The sequence below is a fragment of the Balaenoptera borealis genome (genome assembly GCF_965194805.1).
Source record: "Balaenoptera borealis genome assembly, chromosome: 1".
In the NCBI taxonomy this organism is placed as follows: Eukaryota; Metazoa; Chordata; class Mammalia; order Artiodactyla; family Balaenopteridae; genus Balaenoptera; species Balaenoptera borealis.
Genome location: NC_138860.1, coordinates 167,579,710 through 167,598,069, shown reverse-complemented (window position 1 = coordinate 167,598,069; position 18,360 = coordinate 167,579,710). Strand labels below are relative to the sequence as shown.

At 42.6% G+C, this 18,360-nt stretch overlaps 1 protein-coding gene across 2 annotated transcripts in view; it reads right to left on the bottom strand.

The window, feature by feature from the left end:
- Positions 1 to 18,360, bottom strand: part of CSMD2 (CUB and Sushi multiple domains 2) — a 658,464-nt gene that overhangs the window by 63,014 nt on the left and 577,090 nt on the right. For both annotated transcript variants that reach the window (XM_082362533.1, XM_082362534.1), the window contains exons 47-49: positions 14,227 to 14,415; positions 11,668 to 11,814; positions 8,789 to 8,977 (exon numbers count right to left, since the gene is read on the bottom strand). In XM_082362533.1, the coding sequence (XP_082218659.1) occupies positions 8,789 to 8,977; positions 11,668 to 11,814; positions 14,227 to 14,415 (525 nt within the window). The remainder of the gene's footprint in view (positions 1 to 8,788; positions 8,978 to 11,667; positions 11,815 to 14,226; positions 14,416 to 18,360) is intronic.

Genomic DNA, 18,360 nt, shown 5'->3' with positions numbered 1-18,360 from the left:
CCCGATTTATTGGCCAGGTGTGAGGCAAGCAGAGTGAGCTTGGACTCGGTAACAGATTTGGCTGAACCAGCTGGGAGCCTTGCTGCTCGTGGCTAGCAGGTCCCCGTTGGGGAATATCGGCGCGAGGCCCTAGCATCTGCCAGGATCATTTGTCCTGAGGATCTTCCCTTCAAAGTTCCCTGAAGCAGCACCGGCTACCCCAGCACTTGGCAGTTGAAGCAAGGAACCGACAAACTTCTACGAGTCAACGGACTCGATTTTGGAGGGTAAGTCGCTCTGGTGTGCACACAGGGAACATATTCCCCCCTCTATTTGGGCTTTTCCTTCATGGGACAAGCCAATTTGCTTGGGGTACCCTGTTGGAGAGGGGAATTGTTGTTGGACTCTACCTGATTTTGGGAACTGGTTCGTTGGTAACTAGTTCGTTGGTTTTGTAGGGTAAGTGTACCTGATTTGGGAACTAGTTCGTTGGTTTTGTTTTGGTTTTGTGTGCATCGATGCTAGAATTTGTTTGTGCCTTTTGTGTTGGAATTTGTCTGCGTCTTTTGTGTTTTGGTGTTATCAAACTTATAAAAATGGGAAATACGCCATCTATCTCGAGAGAGAGCCCTTTGAGGCGTATATTAGATAAATGCGCAAAACATAGCCGTGAGCCTATGACTAAGAAAGACATGATATACTCTTGTAATAGGGTGTGGACCCAATATATGTTAGGATCAGAAGAAAGATGGTCCCTGAATGGCTCACTCAATTATACGATCTCGCAGTTAGAAGTGTTTTGCAAAAGAGCAGGGAAAAGAGATGAGATTTCGTATGTAGAAGCATTTATGTTATTGCATCAGGAGGAAAAGGAGTCAGAGGGCTGCCACCTTATGGTGCAGCGATCTGAAAGAAAACCTAAGAAGGAACCTATTCTACAGGGGGAAGAGGGAGAAAATGAGAGTGGGGACATGCTATTTCAAAACTTAACCCCCCCCCCCAGCCTATCCAGCTCCCCCAGTGGCTGAGCAGGCTGCACCGGCAGGTGTTCCACCTGCACCCCCCCCCCCTCATGCTGCCAACATATTCACCGCCTCCTGGTCCCCCTATCCATGGGGATCAAATAGCAGTTTCTGTAGTAACCCCTGGAGCACAGGAACCTGGTTTAGTATCACCATCTAAGACCCAATAGAGCACCCAATTTGGACCGGGAGCCACTTCTGCGGCAGGGCAATTTCCCTTGCGCCGAAATCCTGTAAGAGGCCAGGGGACTCCCTTAGACTTGAGGCGTCCAATTCTAATTTCCCCTCAGGAGCCCCGGGTAACTTTGACTGTGGGGAACAAGTTGATTGACTTTCTAATAGATATGGGTGCCACATATTCTGTGGTAAACACCAAGGTGGCACAGAAAACTTCTCTATCCCAGTCAAGGGAGTTTCTGGAGAAGTACAAAACCATTCGTTCTTACAACCTCAGAATGCCAACTAGGGGACCTCACCCTACAGGGCCATGGATCCCAAACAGATGTGGATCCCTCCTCCCCCAAGGTACAGGACCTTCTGGCTATGCATTTCATGGCCCAGTCCGCCCCAGACATCAGGAGCAAAATTCAGAAAGCAACTGCTGGTCCTCAGACTCCAATGAACGATTTGTTCCAATTGGCTTATTCAGTTTTCAATAATAGGGATACGGCCGAAAAGGCTGAAAGTACCCAGAGAAATATGAAAAAGGCCCGAAAGATTGTAATGGCTTTGTCTGCTCAGAGACCAACAAAGGGGAAACAAAGTCATCCTAGGAGAAACTTGCCTGTATCTTCGAGATGCAAATGTCCTATCTGGTCTTCTCAGGAACCCTTAACTCTGCCATCTTTTTAAAATGCAAATTTTGAAAAAGAGGGTAAAGTAATTTAGAACTTGTTTTCCATAAATATTAGTAAAAAGGGTTTAGCCATCTAGACAAGTGAGCTTGATTTGTTCCATCTGCCAGAAACCCAATTTTAATCCAACCTCTGATGGGTTTTACATTGCTGTACCCGACTCAGGGCTGAAATTTTGAAATAAGAGCTATGATGTCTCTGTTTGTTTGTGTGTTTGTATGTGTCTTTGTCTTTGGATAACATTGCTGAGGTTAATCTGTAAATGATCTCTATTTAATTGGCTTAAAGAAAAGTAAGTGCTTACAAACCAAACAATTCTAAATACAAGAGAAATTAAGATAAATGAGTTTTCAGGTTCACGTGAACTGGGAAATATTTAGTATTAAATTAATACCTGGTATTAATGTTTGTTTGTTGATCTAATTAATATAGACATGTCTTTAGAGCCATCAACATTAAGTATAATACTTTCACGGCACCTAGGTTTAATAGAAGTTAAATAAAATCTTGTTATACCTGTTGCAAATTTGTCAGCAAAAGAAATAACTTGATATGATGAAACTTTAAAGTAAATGGAAACGAGATAAGAGCTTTTAGGTAAACTCTATAAGAATAATTATGTTCTAAAAATCATCTAAAATAGTTTCTCCAGATTTTGGTAACTATTACTTATCTCTTGGTTTTCACTAGAAATTAAGGTTTTTAAGAATTGGGGATTCTAATTTAAATATATAATTAAAGCTACTGAAAATAATAAAACATTTCAGTATGGTGGAATGTGTGCTTTCAGTTAAGAAGGTATGAGGAATGGAATTACATTTTACTGAGAAAGTTTTATACAAGGTCAGGATTAACTAAATTTAGATTGAAGTTAACTAAGTAAATGGATTCTGTTAAGTAAGCTAATACAAGACAAATTTGATCTCTCTCTCTCTGTTAGAAGTGCTCCTTTTTGATAATAGATTGTATGAGTCTCTGTGCCCTTAGGTGATCCGTATTTGTTTTCTTTTAATCGTTTTGTGACTTTGGTTAAATGAATAAGTATTGTTTCACAGTGACCTATTATCCTGTTGTGTTTTAAAACATTTTTGATATTTTTAACAAACTTCCCAAATATCAAAATCTGACTAAAGCTTTTTAGCCTCCAGCTGACTCTGGGATACTTTGAAACAGCATCTCAGAGAGGAATGTCAAACTAAGTTTATTTGGTATGTTAAATTACTTCAAAAACATTGTCAAGTGATTGGAGATGAACCTTAGGTTATAGAATATTTAATATAGATATTCCAAAATTTATATGGAATCCCTCACATCTGATATGATGTCCTGATATGTTATCAATCATAATTCTAGTTATTCTAAAATGTTATATGTCACAGAAATATCCGTTTCCTGCTATTTGCATTGTACTCAAATCTTTAACCATGCTATTTTAAGTTTTGTCCTGATGCTTTAACAAAATGAAGATTTTCAAGAAGACTCATAAAAAGGAACTTTTTGACAAATATAAGTTTCTGATAGCCTTCAGATAATATCACTGGATTGGGTGACAAATGACAAAACTAATAGAAAATCTGATAACTTCAACCGGATCAACAGGAATTAATCAATAAACTAGTAAATATGGGACTGAATGAACTGGTAAATATGATTTATAACTTTATGACTTTGGGAAATATACTGGCTTTAATCTTTGTTTTTCAGAAAAAAACCTTTTCTCTTATGCTATGACCTACAACAGGTTGATAAAGTATGCCTTTGTAAACAAAGATGAAACATTTATCTTTTTCTCTCTACCTGGTTGATCCTGCCAGTAGCATATGCTTGTCTCAAAGATTAAGCCATGCATGTCTAAGATGCATGGCCAGTACAGTGAAACTGTGGATGGCTCATTAAATCAGTTATGGTTCCTTTGGTCACTCGTTATTGGAACTGGAATGACAACTAGCTATACTAATCGTTTTAATTTGTTCTTTGTTTCCAAATTGTTTGTGCTTTGTGTGTCCCTGCTGCACTATGTCTTTGTCAATGTTACTAGCTGCATTACTTATATCCTGTCTATTTCATAAGATTGTTGTCTGTTACAGTGCCTAGTGTGTAATCAGGCCCCCCAAAAAACTTCTCACATTTATAACATAAAATAATTGTAATAGTGTGATTCTATGCATGGGAAGAAGCAACAAGGGAAAATGTCTCCTGATCATAATTAGACAGAGGATCCAGAGAATCTTTAATTATCAATAGGGCCTAATCTGAAAATTAGCACCTGGAGTGGCATATCAACAATTTTCGCCTGAACTGGGATGAGCCTCCCAGCACTGTGGGACAAAATTTGATCAAGACGTGTCTCCCAAGTATTGGTCAAATTCCTGACCAAGAGGAGAGGATCAGTCACCAGAGACTGCAGCCCTCCAACGTCAGCCGGTGAACCCTGAGGAAACTCAGGAAGGAGAAGAATACCTGCCATCTAGCAGGCATCAGATTGCAGCCATTTCCTATGGTGAGCCATGAAGAAACTCATAATGTGAAAATACAGGATACAGACCCCAGATAGCCGTGGTACATATCAAAGGAATGACTTCAGTGAGCCCAGACACTTGCATCTTCCCATACATAGAAAAACGCTAAATTTTTTAACTTGAGATGTGGCCTCCCGGGCTTGAAGTCCTCAAAATTCCCGATAACTCTCAACTTTTTAGATTGTGAATATTTTTTAAGTCTACAGGTGTAAAGCAGACACTTCCAAAGAGGAACAAAAGAAGACAAATCTCATCATTTGGAACACTGGCACCAATGGCGGACACTCCCAGAAAGATCCATCTGACAGAGCAGTTAGAATGGTTGTCACCCCTTTTTCCACAAGATTGTGGAATGCATATTCACAGTGGGGAGCTGTTACAGGGAAGAGACAATTTTGACTCCATGTTGGATCTGTTTCTTTGACTTTAGCCTCTGCTTTTTGTTGCTTTTGTTATTATAATCATACATCATGGCCTGCCTCAGGAAACCCTGCCCACCTGTGAATGGCTGCAAGAAAGAAGAAATTAACACTTCCCCTCCCCGAGGCTGGCCATTCCAGGAGATGTTTTGCAAGACTGATGGCCCTTTTTACTTTACTTCCCTCTCTGATTCTATAAAAGGAGCTGGCATCCAGACCCCATAAGATGGTTTTTTGGAGACCTTGGTCCACCATCTTCTCAGTCTGCCAACTTTCCGAATAAAGTCGTATTGTTGCCTCAGCACCTCGTCTCCTGATTTATTGGCCTGTCTTGCGGCGAGCAGAGCGAGCTTGGACTTGCTAACAGGGAAACCAACTCATTTTAATTAAACAACTTTCTCTGCACCGAATAAGAACCGGCCATTCTGTGATCTGAGCTCGGGAGGGAGCAGTGCTCGGGAGGGAGAACCCAAGACATGAAGAGGAGCTGAAACAACTCTAGGGTAGAAACCTAGAGGAATTAAGCTCATAAGCAGCACATTGGCCCACCACACAATTTCACTAGTAACTTTTATCCTCAACAAATTCAGCTTTAAAGTGGGAAATAGAGTCTCTCAAACAGAAAAACGAGGGGCATCAGAAAGCCAGACTCCAGCTAACACCCCAGCCAGATTCATGTCTTACACTTGCAAGAAACTAATTGGGAAAATCATATTAAAGGAGATCTCAACCTAAAATGGCCAATATGGGGCTCTTATATTGCGTATGCAGTTAAGTTAAAAAAAAGTCGTCTTGATAAAACATCTTTTCAGAATTCTGACCTTAAAAAAACAAAAGCTCTTCTAGGGGGAACTTGCATTTCTCTTCCTGTGTCTTTGAGGTATAAATCTTCTACCTGATCTTCTTAGGTGTTTTGTGTGTGTGTGTGTGTGTGTGTGTGTGTGTGTGTGTGTGTGTTTTCAAAAATCGGTCTCTGCCATCTGGAAGGTGCACATATGATACACATCTGGCAATCAAATAGACTGGGATTCTGAGCAGTGTTTTGTCTGACTGCCAACTCTCAGGGGCTTTTGCCGTCTTAACCGTTGTTGCATCAGCCTGTACAGTGAAGACCTTTACTTTCTTAGACTGTTTTTGGGAGTAAACTTTCTAGATCTTGTGAAGGCTACAGCCTTCACACTTTCTTATGGGGATGGCTCTTGTGTCTTATTGGTTTTGAGTCCACTATTTACATATATCTCATTAATGGCCAGACGATGGATCCTTTAAATTGGAGGAACTTCTAAATTGATCAATTTTTAGAGAACTTTCATTATAAAGAGCTGTTTTATTGGTACCTTTGTGGGTGGGGGAAACAAATTAGAAGGTGGAAAAAGATATATAATGGTTAACCTAAGAACTCCTTTAATTTAAAACAGACAAACAAAAACTGGTCTGGGAAGCCTTATTTCTGGCCTCTGATTCCCCTCAATGGGTCTAACAGATGCTAATAAAAACATTAGAATAACTGAGAGGCTATCTTCCGGGCTAAATTCTGCCAAATAAAACATAATTCTCAAATTTTAGGCTGTGCCTTTTTTTTCAGTCGACAAAATGAAAAGTAAATGAAATTTCCCAGAATATAGACCAAAAAGACAGAGACTGAAAATGAGAGAGAAAAGGACTGGATATACAGGGAATCAGCCCAGGAGGTCCAGCAGGTCTGGGCTGCAGGAAAAGAGAACAGAGAAAGTGGAGGGGATGGAGTGATCATAGATGGAAGTTTCCCAGAGCTGGAGAGAGACAGGTTCAGCTTGAAAGGTGCCACAGGCAGCTCACCTCACTGCCCCTCCCTGGCCCTTCTCTCTTGGATAACTGAGAGGACAGGAGGTAACCTCTTAGCCTGAGAGACTACCAGGCTGTCTAGTGATCTCCATCACACACCACGGTGCGCCAAACCCAAAGGGACACCTCCGGTGGGTAGGAGAGGAGGGGGAAGAATCACAAAGTACCTGAAAGCTTGTGGTGGAATGAGGCCTCTGAGGGAGAGAATGCGTAGTGAGAGAAGGGGCAGGGGAAGGAAAGAGAAAGCATTAGGATGCATAGACTCTCCAATGTGCTGTGTTTGTCAGTGGAGAAGTCATGGTTTGGAAAGCAGCAGCAGGGAAAGGGAAGCATGCCAGGCCTTTCGCCCTGGGTTCTGTGGGACATGGGGGATAAGCACCCCCCCCGAAAGGGCCCCAGCATCTGTGTTCTCAGAGGAGAGCCACAGTCTCCACGGAGGAAAGAAGTGAAGAGAGCCTTCTGGGCGGTGACTGAGGGTGTACACTTGTTGGCCATGGAACCAGGATTCCAGAGAGCACGGAGGGAATGGCACAGAGGGAGGGCATCGGAGAGGAACTTGGGCTGGGGCTGGGGATGGGGAGAAGCAGTACAGAGCAGTGTGGGGATGAGTGGACAGAGCTTGGTTTTGGGACGTGACAAAAGATAGAGGTGAGAGGCCTGGTTGCTTCCTACTAGAACTTTGGGAAAAAGACTTGTCGGTGTGGATACAGTTAGAAAAATGGAAACTGAAGCCAAAAGACGTTTGCCATTTGCGGACAATCAGTCCTCTGTGAACTTTGCTTAAAGCATCAAAGAGAATATCAATGATGCCCTGCTTCTGTTCTTTGAGAAAGCTCAGGCACAGGCCCAAGAAGGTTGTGAGGGTCAGAGAAGACAGATGTCATTAAAAAAGTACGTCACCATGCTGGGAACCAAAACACAAGAACCTCAACCTTAAGTGATTTCTTGTTTTTGTCTATATAATTGGTAAAATTTTTCTTTCTTTTTTAAAATGCAGTATATAGTGTTGAGAATCTGGGAGGAAAGACAACAAGCTGCTGGTGGAGGTATAAGTGAAGACAAAATTTCTGGATGGCAACGAGTATCAAAAGCTGTAGACTTTGTATAGGTATGATTCAATAATCTCATTTCTGGGAATTTATTTTAAGGAAATAAATATGGATGGTCCCAAAGATGGAATTATAAGGATTTTAACAGCAGCATTGTTTATAGTAGCAAAAAATACAGAAAGTCAAATGACCAACAATAGGATGATACTTGAATAAATGACAGTTTTTCTATAATGCTACAAAACCATTGCAAATATTGATGATGAAGTGTATTTAATCATGTGATAGATGCTAACAAAATATGAAGAGCTTTGTACACCAATAATGCCATTTTTATATACAATATATGAAAGACCAAAGGAAATGTTAACAGCAGTGATTTCAGTTGATGGGGTTATAGGTCATTTTCACTTTTTCTTTGGCATTATCTATAGTTTCTGTTTTCTTCTTCAGATTTCTAGTCTGAATGTATATTACTTTAAGGACAAAAAATCCCATAAATGATCAGAAGCAATGCATGCAAACTTCCTGGTATATATCACGTGCTTGATCGCTGATGACTGAGTAGGTGATGGTCACTGGTCACCCTGCTTCCCTCCGCCCCTCGCCTCCTCCCACCTGACCTGGCACTTCAGCCAGCCCCAATTGCTTTGCGTATTTTGTGATCTCTCTCAGAGTCTGTGGTTTTGCGAACGCCTTTGCTGTTGCCTAGAATGTTTTCCTTGCCAATGCCTGGCCCTCAACTTTCCTTGTTCTATGAGCCCAAGCAACCCCTCTTCTGGAAGCCCCCTAGCTGTACAGGAGCACGTAGGTCTCCTCTTAACCTCGGGCTCCCACAGTACTGTTTGCGCTCCCGATATAGCACTTCCTTCCTCTGGCATTTGGCATTTTTGTGGCTACATGTCCATCTCCCTCTCTGCTCTGAAAACACTGACGCTGTGTTTTACACACCTGTATATCCCCAGGGCTTCAGATATTATGGATCCTGAGTATATGTTTGCTGAAAGAATGAATTAATTATCTATGAGGAAGCCCACATTTGGAAGTGATTGGTCCTGGGACAAGCCCAAGTTGCGGGTAGGACCCAAGCCACCTGTCACCTCTTTCCCACCTGCTTCTCACCTTGACAGAGAGGAATGGCCTCGCTCCACAGGTGGTAGCCCTGGGGGTGCCGGGTGCAAATGGCCATGCTGTGTCCCACCAACCGGTAGCCGGCGTTGCAGCCGAAGTGGATGGAGCCTCCAGGCTGGGTGCTGGTCTGGCCCAGAAGGAAGCCGTGGAGTGGAGCCCGGGGCAGGCTGCAGTAGGGAGCTGGACAACAAGATGAGGGTCAGGGGACCACACACAGTGGGAAGACAGAGGTGGTCCTTCATGCAGGCCCCGCCCCCTTGCTTCCCCCTCTCTTTCCCTGTCTTCACCACTGCCAGGTCCACTGCTAGTGAGGAAGTTGATACTGAAAAGCAGCCAGTTTAGGAAAGCCAAAGAAAAGAAAAGAAAAAAGGAAAAGAAAGGAAAGGAAAGGAAAAGAGAAGGGAAGGATAAGAAAGGAAAAAAAGGAAAGGAAAGAGAAGAAAACAGAAGAAAAAAACAGCTCCATGAAGCACTGGGTCCCCTTTGCACCTGGAGGCAGCACTAGTTGTGCAGCTGAGTTCAGGCTCTCGAATCCCACCATATCCCAAAGGGACACAGAAAATAGAACCCAATGGGGTTGGTTCCAGAAGGGTGTGACCGCAGGGGCGAGGCCTCTGGAGTCAGGGCTGTGCTCAAGTCCCATTTCCCACCTTTCCGCAGTTCTGTGACTTGGGACAAATCACTGAGGCGCTTTCAGCTCCACTTTCCTCACCTGTGTGTTGCGATCGGCAATGCCTCCCTCATAGGTTTTGGGACAATTTAAATGGGATCGTGTCTGTAAAGCCCCCAGCCCAGTGCAGGGCACTCAGTAAATGGTCCCTGTCCTGCTTTCTGCTGTGTGTGGAGGATGGGGGGAGAGAGAGCTGTGGCAACCCAGGGCATCAAATCCACAGTCTTAATTCCCCCTTGACATCTGGCTTCAACTTATTTCATTCATTTATTCAACAGACAGATAGCAAGTGTCTATTATATGCCAGGTGCTGTTCTAAGTGCTGGGAATACAACAGTGAAGAGAATAGACAAAACCCCCAGGGCAATAAAAACCTCTGCCAGGGACGCTCGGGGGAAGTTCTGTGAGGCCGGGAAAGAGGGATGACCAAAGGAGCACAGAGAGCAAGCCCGTTCATCTGCTCTAAGAGTCCCTGTCATGGGATCAAGGTAGGATGAAGATGACAGGACCCTTCCTGCATCCTCCCCACAGTATGGTCCTCTGGCCTTTTACGTGATCACATCCCTCTGCTGGTGAAATTGATGTTTTAAATACCTCCTTTCCAAGCCAGAAACGCTTCCTTGCTTCTGCTTTGCCACCTGTGTCCTGTTTATGTGGTATCTACAAATCTACCTCGGTCAAGAACAAGAATCTCAGTTATAAAATATACTTAGTCACAGTGATAGAGGCATGTGCAAAGTACACGACTCTACTGTATTTCCATTAAGGACTCATTGTTTCACCATGTAATTAATTCACTTTCTATGTGGCGTATGTACTGTAATTATAACTGACTCATTACCCACAAACATGTGATTAATCTTTAAAAACATCAAGGGAAGCACAACTTCTTAATGGCTTTTAGTTCAGAGTTTAGCAACTAGCATAGTGAAATGCTGCTAGATTGCTTTATTTCTCTTTTGTGTTAGTAGCTTCTAGGAACTCAGCCTGAACCTCCCTGACAGATGGCTTAAGGTTTCTTTTCCATCATGAGGAAACCGAGGCCTGAAGAGGTTGAGTGACAGAGCCGACTGCCGACCCTGGGGGGCATGAAGGTACCCTCCTTCTTGTGTGTGTGGGAGAAAGGAATTTGGGGTCCACTCTGCAGAGGAAATGGACGCTGAGAGAGTAAAGCTCCTTCTCCTCCCAGGCTCCCCTCAGCTTCATCTGGTTGGTCCCCCCCACCCCCAAAGCCATACCTAAGAGTTTCTTAAGACTTCGATAGCCCGCTAAGTTTGGGTTAGTCTTCCAAGTCGGCAGCCCATGAGAAGAGATGGACTGAGAAAAGGGGCAACTCAGGCTATAATATGTATATCTGACATCCCTTCTAACCAATATTCTTTGCAAATTTGTCCAGCGTTTGTTTGGAACTCAGGCTAAATGCAGCCAGGGGAAAGAGTGCTGTAGGGGGACTGACGCCTGGTGGAACTCGCCATGGTCTTAAGTAATTCATTTCTGCTCCCAAGCTCACAGAGCCAGCCAGCAGCTCAACGGACCCACTGCCCTGCAAAATGGGCAGCAAGCAGCTTTTCAAATTTTCTTTCCAGGGACAAACAGTAATCCCCGTGATGGGAGTTCAGATCACTTTGATTTTCTCCATCTCATTTTATTTCCAAGGATATTTTTGTGCTCCTTGTAGATGGCTGGCTGGTCAGCTATCTGGTTGGACTGGCCCTCGATCTGACTCTGCCTATGAGATATGGCTTGCAGAGCAGAAGAGAGGCTCCTGGACTTGGAATATAACCCATCGTTTGCTGCTTGTCTAATATTTGCCAGTTGGGGACCCCCATCTTAGGGTTTTTTGGCTTAAAGGACCTTTTATTAACATTTCAACAGTGTTAGGGACAGGACCACCTATAGGCCTTATCAGGTCATACACAATAAACTTATCCAAAAGACACAGGCTGGCAGTATGAACAGAAAGAGGGAAGAGCTTAAAAGTGGGGAGAGGTATAGAAAAAGGGGAGGCGGGAAAATGTCAAGGACACTGTGCAGCTATAGGTGAGAGTGGCTAGGAGGAGGACAAAGGCAGCCAGTCCCCAGGCCTGTGGAGGAGCTCCGCCAGGCACGAGGATATGGCCCACGGCTTATTGTTTTGGGTGAGAAACGTAAGGGGCTCAGGGGTTGTGGCCCTTCTCATGAGTCTTTATGTTTTACTCACCTGCATACCGAATCTTAAAGCCCTTCCGATTGTAGGCATGGTCAGACGACCAGCGCAGGTACACAGAGTTGCTTGAGCTGGTGACAATCAGGGGAGCTGAGTAGTTCCCACTGAGGGCTTTCAGCAGAGGACTTTGTCCTGAGGGACCTGGGAGGAGAGTGTGGACACAGGATTACAGACTATCACAGCTATCAGAGATACTAGATGTGATACCTTTAATGTAACCACCTCCGATTTTCCCCTCCTCAAGTGAAGACGTGAAGATTTGGGATGGTAACTCAGCACCATCACTGGTCCATCTCCTCCTCTCTCAGTATCCACAGGCTTTGCTCTAGGTGCTCTCCCCTCCTGAGCCTTAAAGCAGGGATCCAAGAAGTCCCTGACAACACATAGCAGTTGGCAGGTGAGACGACATCTATTTGCCATCCTGGGACTTGCCCACAGTCAAGCAGCGGGTTAAAGGAAGAGCTGGTTTTCAACCTGGGAACATTTTCTATCTCACCATCCTACTTGTGCATACTAAAAACAGTTCAGTCCCTGCCACAGAGAAAAAGTATTTATGAGTGAATAGATAGCAATAAAGCTAGAGGAAAACATCATCATGTCTCAATGTCATAAATAACATAGCTCCCCAATGGTCCCTTCCAAGGCTCTTCCAGAAAGGCCTCCCTCTTCTTTCTCTCCTCCTTAGATGCCTGGAAGTGCATCCCAAGGGTGCTGATTCAAGGGAGGCAGAGTACAAAGCTAGATAATCCAAAACACAGGATTTATTATCCTGGAAAGAGCCCTGAGTGATGGTTCTCATATGCTGCCGAGACAGCTCTTGGGAGCTTGGCAAAAGTAATAGACCACATTAAACAAAGGAGAGCCATCAGAACTGCTGTGACAGACTATGAAGCAAGGGGTCAAATGGCTCAGAGGAATGGCATGCTGGGATAGGTCTGCTGTATTAGACCAGAACACCCACCAGCTGACCGTGTCCTTCGGGAGGATCTGGGGGACACACCAGTTCCTAAAGCAATAAGGAATGTGCTGCTGAGGGAGTGAGGGTGAACATCATCAACAACCTGAGAATTGGCTGTCCTCTGTAGGTGGAAACTGATGGGAGGAGAGGCTGTCACCAAGCTGGGCTTCCTAGTATTGATGTGGAGGAAAGGAGCCCAAATACAGAGGCCAGGCAAAAGCACTGGTTGGCATAATTACTAAAATGGGCAGCAAGGTTGGGATGGCAGCCAGGAGGGCCTGACCTGCAGGATCTATGGAGATGGCTCACACAACATGATATTCCTAAGGGCAAGATAGATGGGCGGCCAAAAAAAATGAACATATGAACAAAACAGATCATGAATAGATAACCAAAAGGGTGTAGAAGTTCCAATCCCTGGAGTAATTTGGAGACTTGAGCCAGGTTTCGTTTCTTACTCCAGAATACTTTGGCTGAAGGAGGGGCTGGGTCCTTATGAAAAAGGACCCTGCAAAATAACACCAGTTGTATATGGTAGTGATTCCCGAGTCTTTATCCCAAAAGACCCACCACTATTAATTCAGGTAACTGAATACTGGGGAAAAGGGAATGTCTGGATATTTGGAAGACTTTTGTATACAGAGTGTGTGAATTGATGCTGATACCTGGGACCCAAAGCATTATCATGGCTCCTTTGTTACAACAGGGTTATATGAGGGATGGGATTGGTAAGAAATGGAGTCTTGTCCCCAAAACTTAACCCAGTAGTAGCCTCAACTGCAGTAGCTATGCCAGATGTAGTATATTCATTAGAGCAGATTATCATAGCTTTGGTTATATGAAATGCAGTTATTGATCTAGCAATGCATTCTTTTCTATACCCACCAGAAAGGAGGATTGTAAGCAATTTGCATTTACATGAGAGAGACAACAGTATACATCCATGGTCTTGCTTCAGAGCTATGTTAATTCTCCTGCTCTGTCATAATGTAGTATGAAGAGATGTGGACCATCTGGACATCCTGCAGAATACAGCGTATTGATTTACTATATCAATGACATTGTATTAATTGGATCTGATGTGCCAGAAGGGACAATTAGTGTAGATGCCTTTGCAAGACACATGCTCCAAAGGGTAAGAGAGGAACCCTACAAAGAGTCAGGTGAATTTTTTAGGGTCCTGTGGTCTGCGGCATGCTGAGACATATCCTCCAAATTAAAGAGCAGCTTATTGCACCTTTCCCCTCCTACCACCAAGAAAGAAGCACAGTGTTTGGTAGACCTCTTTGGGTTTTGGAAGCAGCATACTCTTCACTTGGGAGTACTGCTATGACCCATTTATTGGTTGGCATTCAAGGGGCTAGCTTTGAGTGGTGGCTAGATTAAAGAAAGGGTGCTGTAGCAGGTCTAGGCTGTAACATGAGCAGCCCTGCTCATACAACTCATCAGCTTCCATGGTACTGGAGTTTCTGTGGTAGGGAAAGACCTTGTGTGGAGCATCTGGAAAGTCCTAATTGGGAGGTTGCATCATAGACTCCTGGGGTTTTGAAGCCAGTCTGTGCTATCTGCAGCAGGGAACAATTTGATTTACTTACCATCAAAGATCTCAAACTCATCATACTGCTTCTCACTGAGAAAGTACTCCACTGTGAGGGTGATGTTATATTCGGGCTCCACTCTCACCAGCCAAGAGCAGGTCTGGAACTGGGGATAGCTTCCTGGGTAGCTCTGACTCAGGATCACACCTGTGGAGTCTGTCAGAAGCTCATTCGTTGGACAGTGCACTTGGAGAAAGAAAGAGAAATACCAGGTACATGGGATGGAGATGGAACGAGTGCCAACACATTGGCTTTTCCCTGGTGAAGAAGACAACCGTTGGAAAACCAGATGGTATTTGAGCACATTCAAGCAAGACTCCAATACCCATCATTTTACTGCTCCATGGCATGAGTTGGTCTCAGATTCTGTGTCAATGTTACTATATTGCTGAGACTCAGGCTTGGTCAGTTGGCTGGAATCACTTCTTAGCTCAGATATGGGCTTTGGAGCAGGTGGGGATGATACGTACATACAGATAACTGTAAGGCATCCTCAAATCCAAGAGCTAAATGAGTTTGATTTGTACAAGGAGAGTATAGGGCAGAGGTAAGCCCATGGGATTTTGAGTCAAACACACCTGGATTTATCGTCCACCTCTGTCACTTACTACCTGTGTGGTCTTAAACAAATTATTTCCTTTCTGTGCAATAGCTTCACCATCTCCAACCCAAAAAGATAACACCTATCTTACAGGGCTGTTGTATTACACAAGATGTTATATAATTATATATTATTTTATATAATTATATATTAAGATTATATATTATAATATAATATATTACCATATTATACTAAATAATGTATGTATGGCATGCCTCCATAAATTATAGAGATGATGATGATAATTACACCAGGAACAGAAGGAAACAGCAGAGCATGGCTGTGACCTGATTAGTAGTACTAAGATATCTAGAAAGAAATTGAAGATGAAACAAATAAATGGAAAGATATTCTGTGTTCATGGGTTGGAAGAATTACTATTATTAAAATGTCCATACTACCTAAAGCAATCTACAGATTCAATGCAATCCTTATCAAAATACCCATGGCATTTTTCACAGAACTAGAACAAATAACTTCAAAATTTGTATGGAAGCACAAAAGACCCTGAATAGCCAAAGCAATCTTGAGAAAGAACAACAAAGCTGGAGTTATCATGCTTCCTGACTTCAAACTGTACTACAAAGCTACAGTAATCAAAACAGTATAGTACTGGCACAAAAAGTGACACATAGATCAATGGAACAGAATAGAGAGAAATAAGTCCACACATATATGGGCAATTAATCTATCATAAAAGAGGCAAGAATATACAATGGGGAAAAGACAGTCTCTTCAAGAAGTGGTGTTGGGAAAACTGGACAGCTACATGTAAAAGAATAAAACTAGACCACTTTCTCACATCATATACAAAAATAAACTCAAACTGGATTAAAGACTTAAATCTAAGACCTGAAACCATAAAATTCCTAGAAGAAAACATAGGTAGTATACTCTTTGAAATCAGTCTTAGCAATATTTTTTTGGATCTGTCTCCTCAGGCAAGGGCAACAAAAGCAAAAATAAGCAAATGGGACCACATCAAACTAAGAAGTTTTGGCACAGCAAAGGAAACCATCAACAAAAATGAAAGGGCAGGCATTTCCTCTTGGTTAGTAAGCTGAAAGTCTTTAACATTTGGAGATGATTCCTGGTGACTTTGCCTGAATTCCCAGAGCTGTGTGGCTGACAGGGTCTTGGTGCTCTGGCCAAGTGTCAGGCCTGATCCTCTGAGGTGGGAGAGCCGAGTTCAGGACATTGGACCACCAGAGACCTCGTGGCCCCATGTAATATCAATCAGCGAGAGCTCTCCCAGAGATCTCCATCTCAATGCTAAGACCCAGATCACCCCAACAGCCAGCAAGCTCCAGTGTTGGATGCCCCATGCCAAACAACTAACAAGACAGGAACACAAACCCACCCATTAGCACACAGGCTGCCTAAAGTCATACTAAGTTCACAGACATGCCAAAACACACCACCAGACGCGGCCCTGCCCATGAGAAAGAAAAGATCCAACCCCACCCACCAGAAGACAGGCAGCAGTCCCCTCCACCAGGAAGCCTACACAAACCACTGAACCAAACTCACCCACTGGGGGCAGACACCAAAAACAACAGGAACTACGAACCTGCAGCCTGCAAAAAGGAGACCCCAAACACAGTAAGTTAAACAAAATGAGAGGACAGAGAAATATGCAGCAGATGAAGGAGCAAGGTAAAAACCCACCAGACAAAACAAATGAAGAGGAAATGGACATTCTGCCTGAGAAAGAATTCAGAGTAATGATAGTAAACATGATCCAAAATCTTGGAAATAGAATGGAGAAAATACAAGAAACGTTTAACAAGGACCTAGAAGAACTAAAGAGCAAACAAACAATGATGAACAACACAATAAATGAACTTAAAAATTCTCTAGATGGGATCAATAGCAGAATAACTGAGGCAGAAGAACGTATAAGTGACCTGGAAGATAAAATAGTGGAAATAACTGCCACAGAGCAGAATAAAGAAAAAAGAATGAAAAGAATTGAGGACAGTCTCAGAGACCTCTGGCACAACATTAAATGCACCAACATTCAAATTATAGGTGTTGCAGAAGAAGAAGAGAAAAAGAAAGGGTCTCAGAAAATATTTGAAGAGATTATAGTTGAAAACTTCCCTAATATGGGAAAGGAAATAGTCAATCAAGTCCAGGAAGTGCAGAGAGTCCCATACAGGATAAATCCAATGAGAAACATGCTAAGACACATATTAATCAAACTATCAAAAATTAAATACAAGGAAAAAATATTAAAAGCAGCAAGGGAAAAGCAACAAATAACATACAAGGGAATCCCCATAAGGTTAACAGCCGATCTTTCAGCAGAAACTCTGCAAGCCAGAAGGGAGTGGCAGGACGTATTTAAAGTGATGGAAGGGAAAAACCTACAACCAAGATTACTCCACCCAGCAAGGATCTCATTCAGATTCGATGGAGAAATTAAAACCCTTACAGACAAGCAACAGTTAAGAGAATTCAGCACCACAAAACCAGCTTTACAACAAATGCTAAAGGAATTTCTCTAGGCAGGAAACACAAGAGAAGAAAAAGACCTACAAAAACAAACCCAAAACAATTATGAAAATGGTAATAGGAACATACATATTGATAATTACCTTAAATGTAAATGTATTAAGTGATCCAACCAAAAGACACAGACTGGCTGAATGGATACAAAAACAAGACCCATATATATGTTGTCTACAAGAAACCCACTTCAGACCTAGGGACACATACAGACTGAAAGTGAGGGGGTGGAAAAAGATATTCCGCATACGGAAATCAAAAGAAAGTTGGAGTAGTAATTCTCATATCAGACAAAATAGACTTTAAAATAAAGACTATTACAAGAGACAAAGGACACAACATAATGATCAAGGGATCAATCCAAGAAGAAGATATAACCATTGTAAATATTTATGCACCCAACGTAGGAGCACCTCAATACATAAGGCAAATGTTAACAGCCATAGAAGGGGAAATCAACAGTAACACAATAATAGTAGGGGACTTTAACACCCCACTTTCACCAATGGACAGATCATCCAAAATGAAAATAAATAAGGAAACACGAGCTTTAAATTACCCGTTAAACAAGATGGACTTAATTGATATTTATAGGACATTCCATCCAAAAACAGCAGAATACACTTTCTTCTCAAGTGCTTATGGAATATTCTCCAGGATAGATCATATCTTGAGTCACAAATCAAGCCTTGGCAAATTTAAGAAAATTGAAATTGTATCAAGTATCTTTTCCAACAACAAATCTATGAGATTAGATATCAATTACAAGAAAAAACTGTAAAAAATACAAACACAGGGAGACTAAACAATATGCTACTAAATAACCAAGAGATCACTGAATAAATCAAAGAGGAAATCAAAAAATACCTAGAAACAAATGGCAATGAAAACATGACGATCCAAAACTTATGGGATGCAGCAGAAGCAGTTCTAAGAGGGAAGTTTTTAGCCATACAATCCTACCTCAAGAAAGAAGAAACATCTCAAATAAACAACCTAACCTTACACCTAAAGCAATT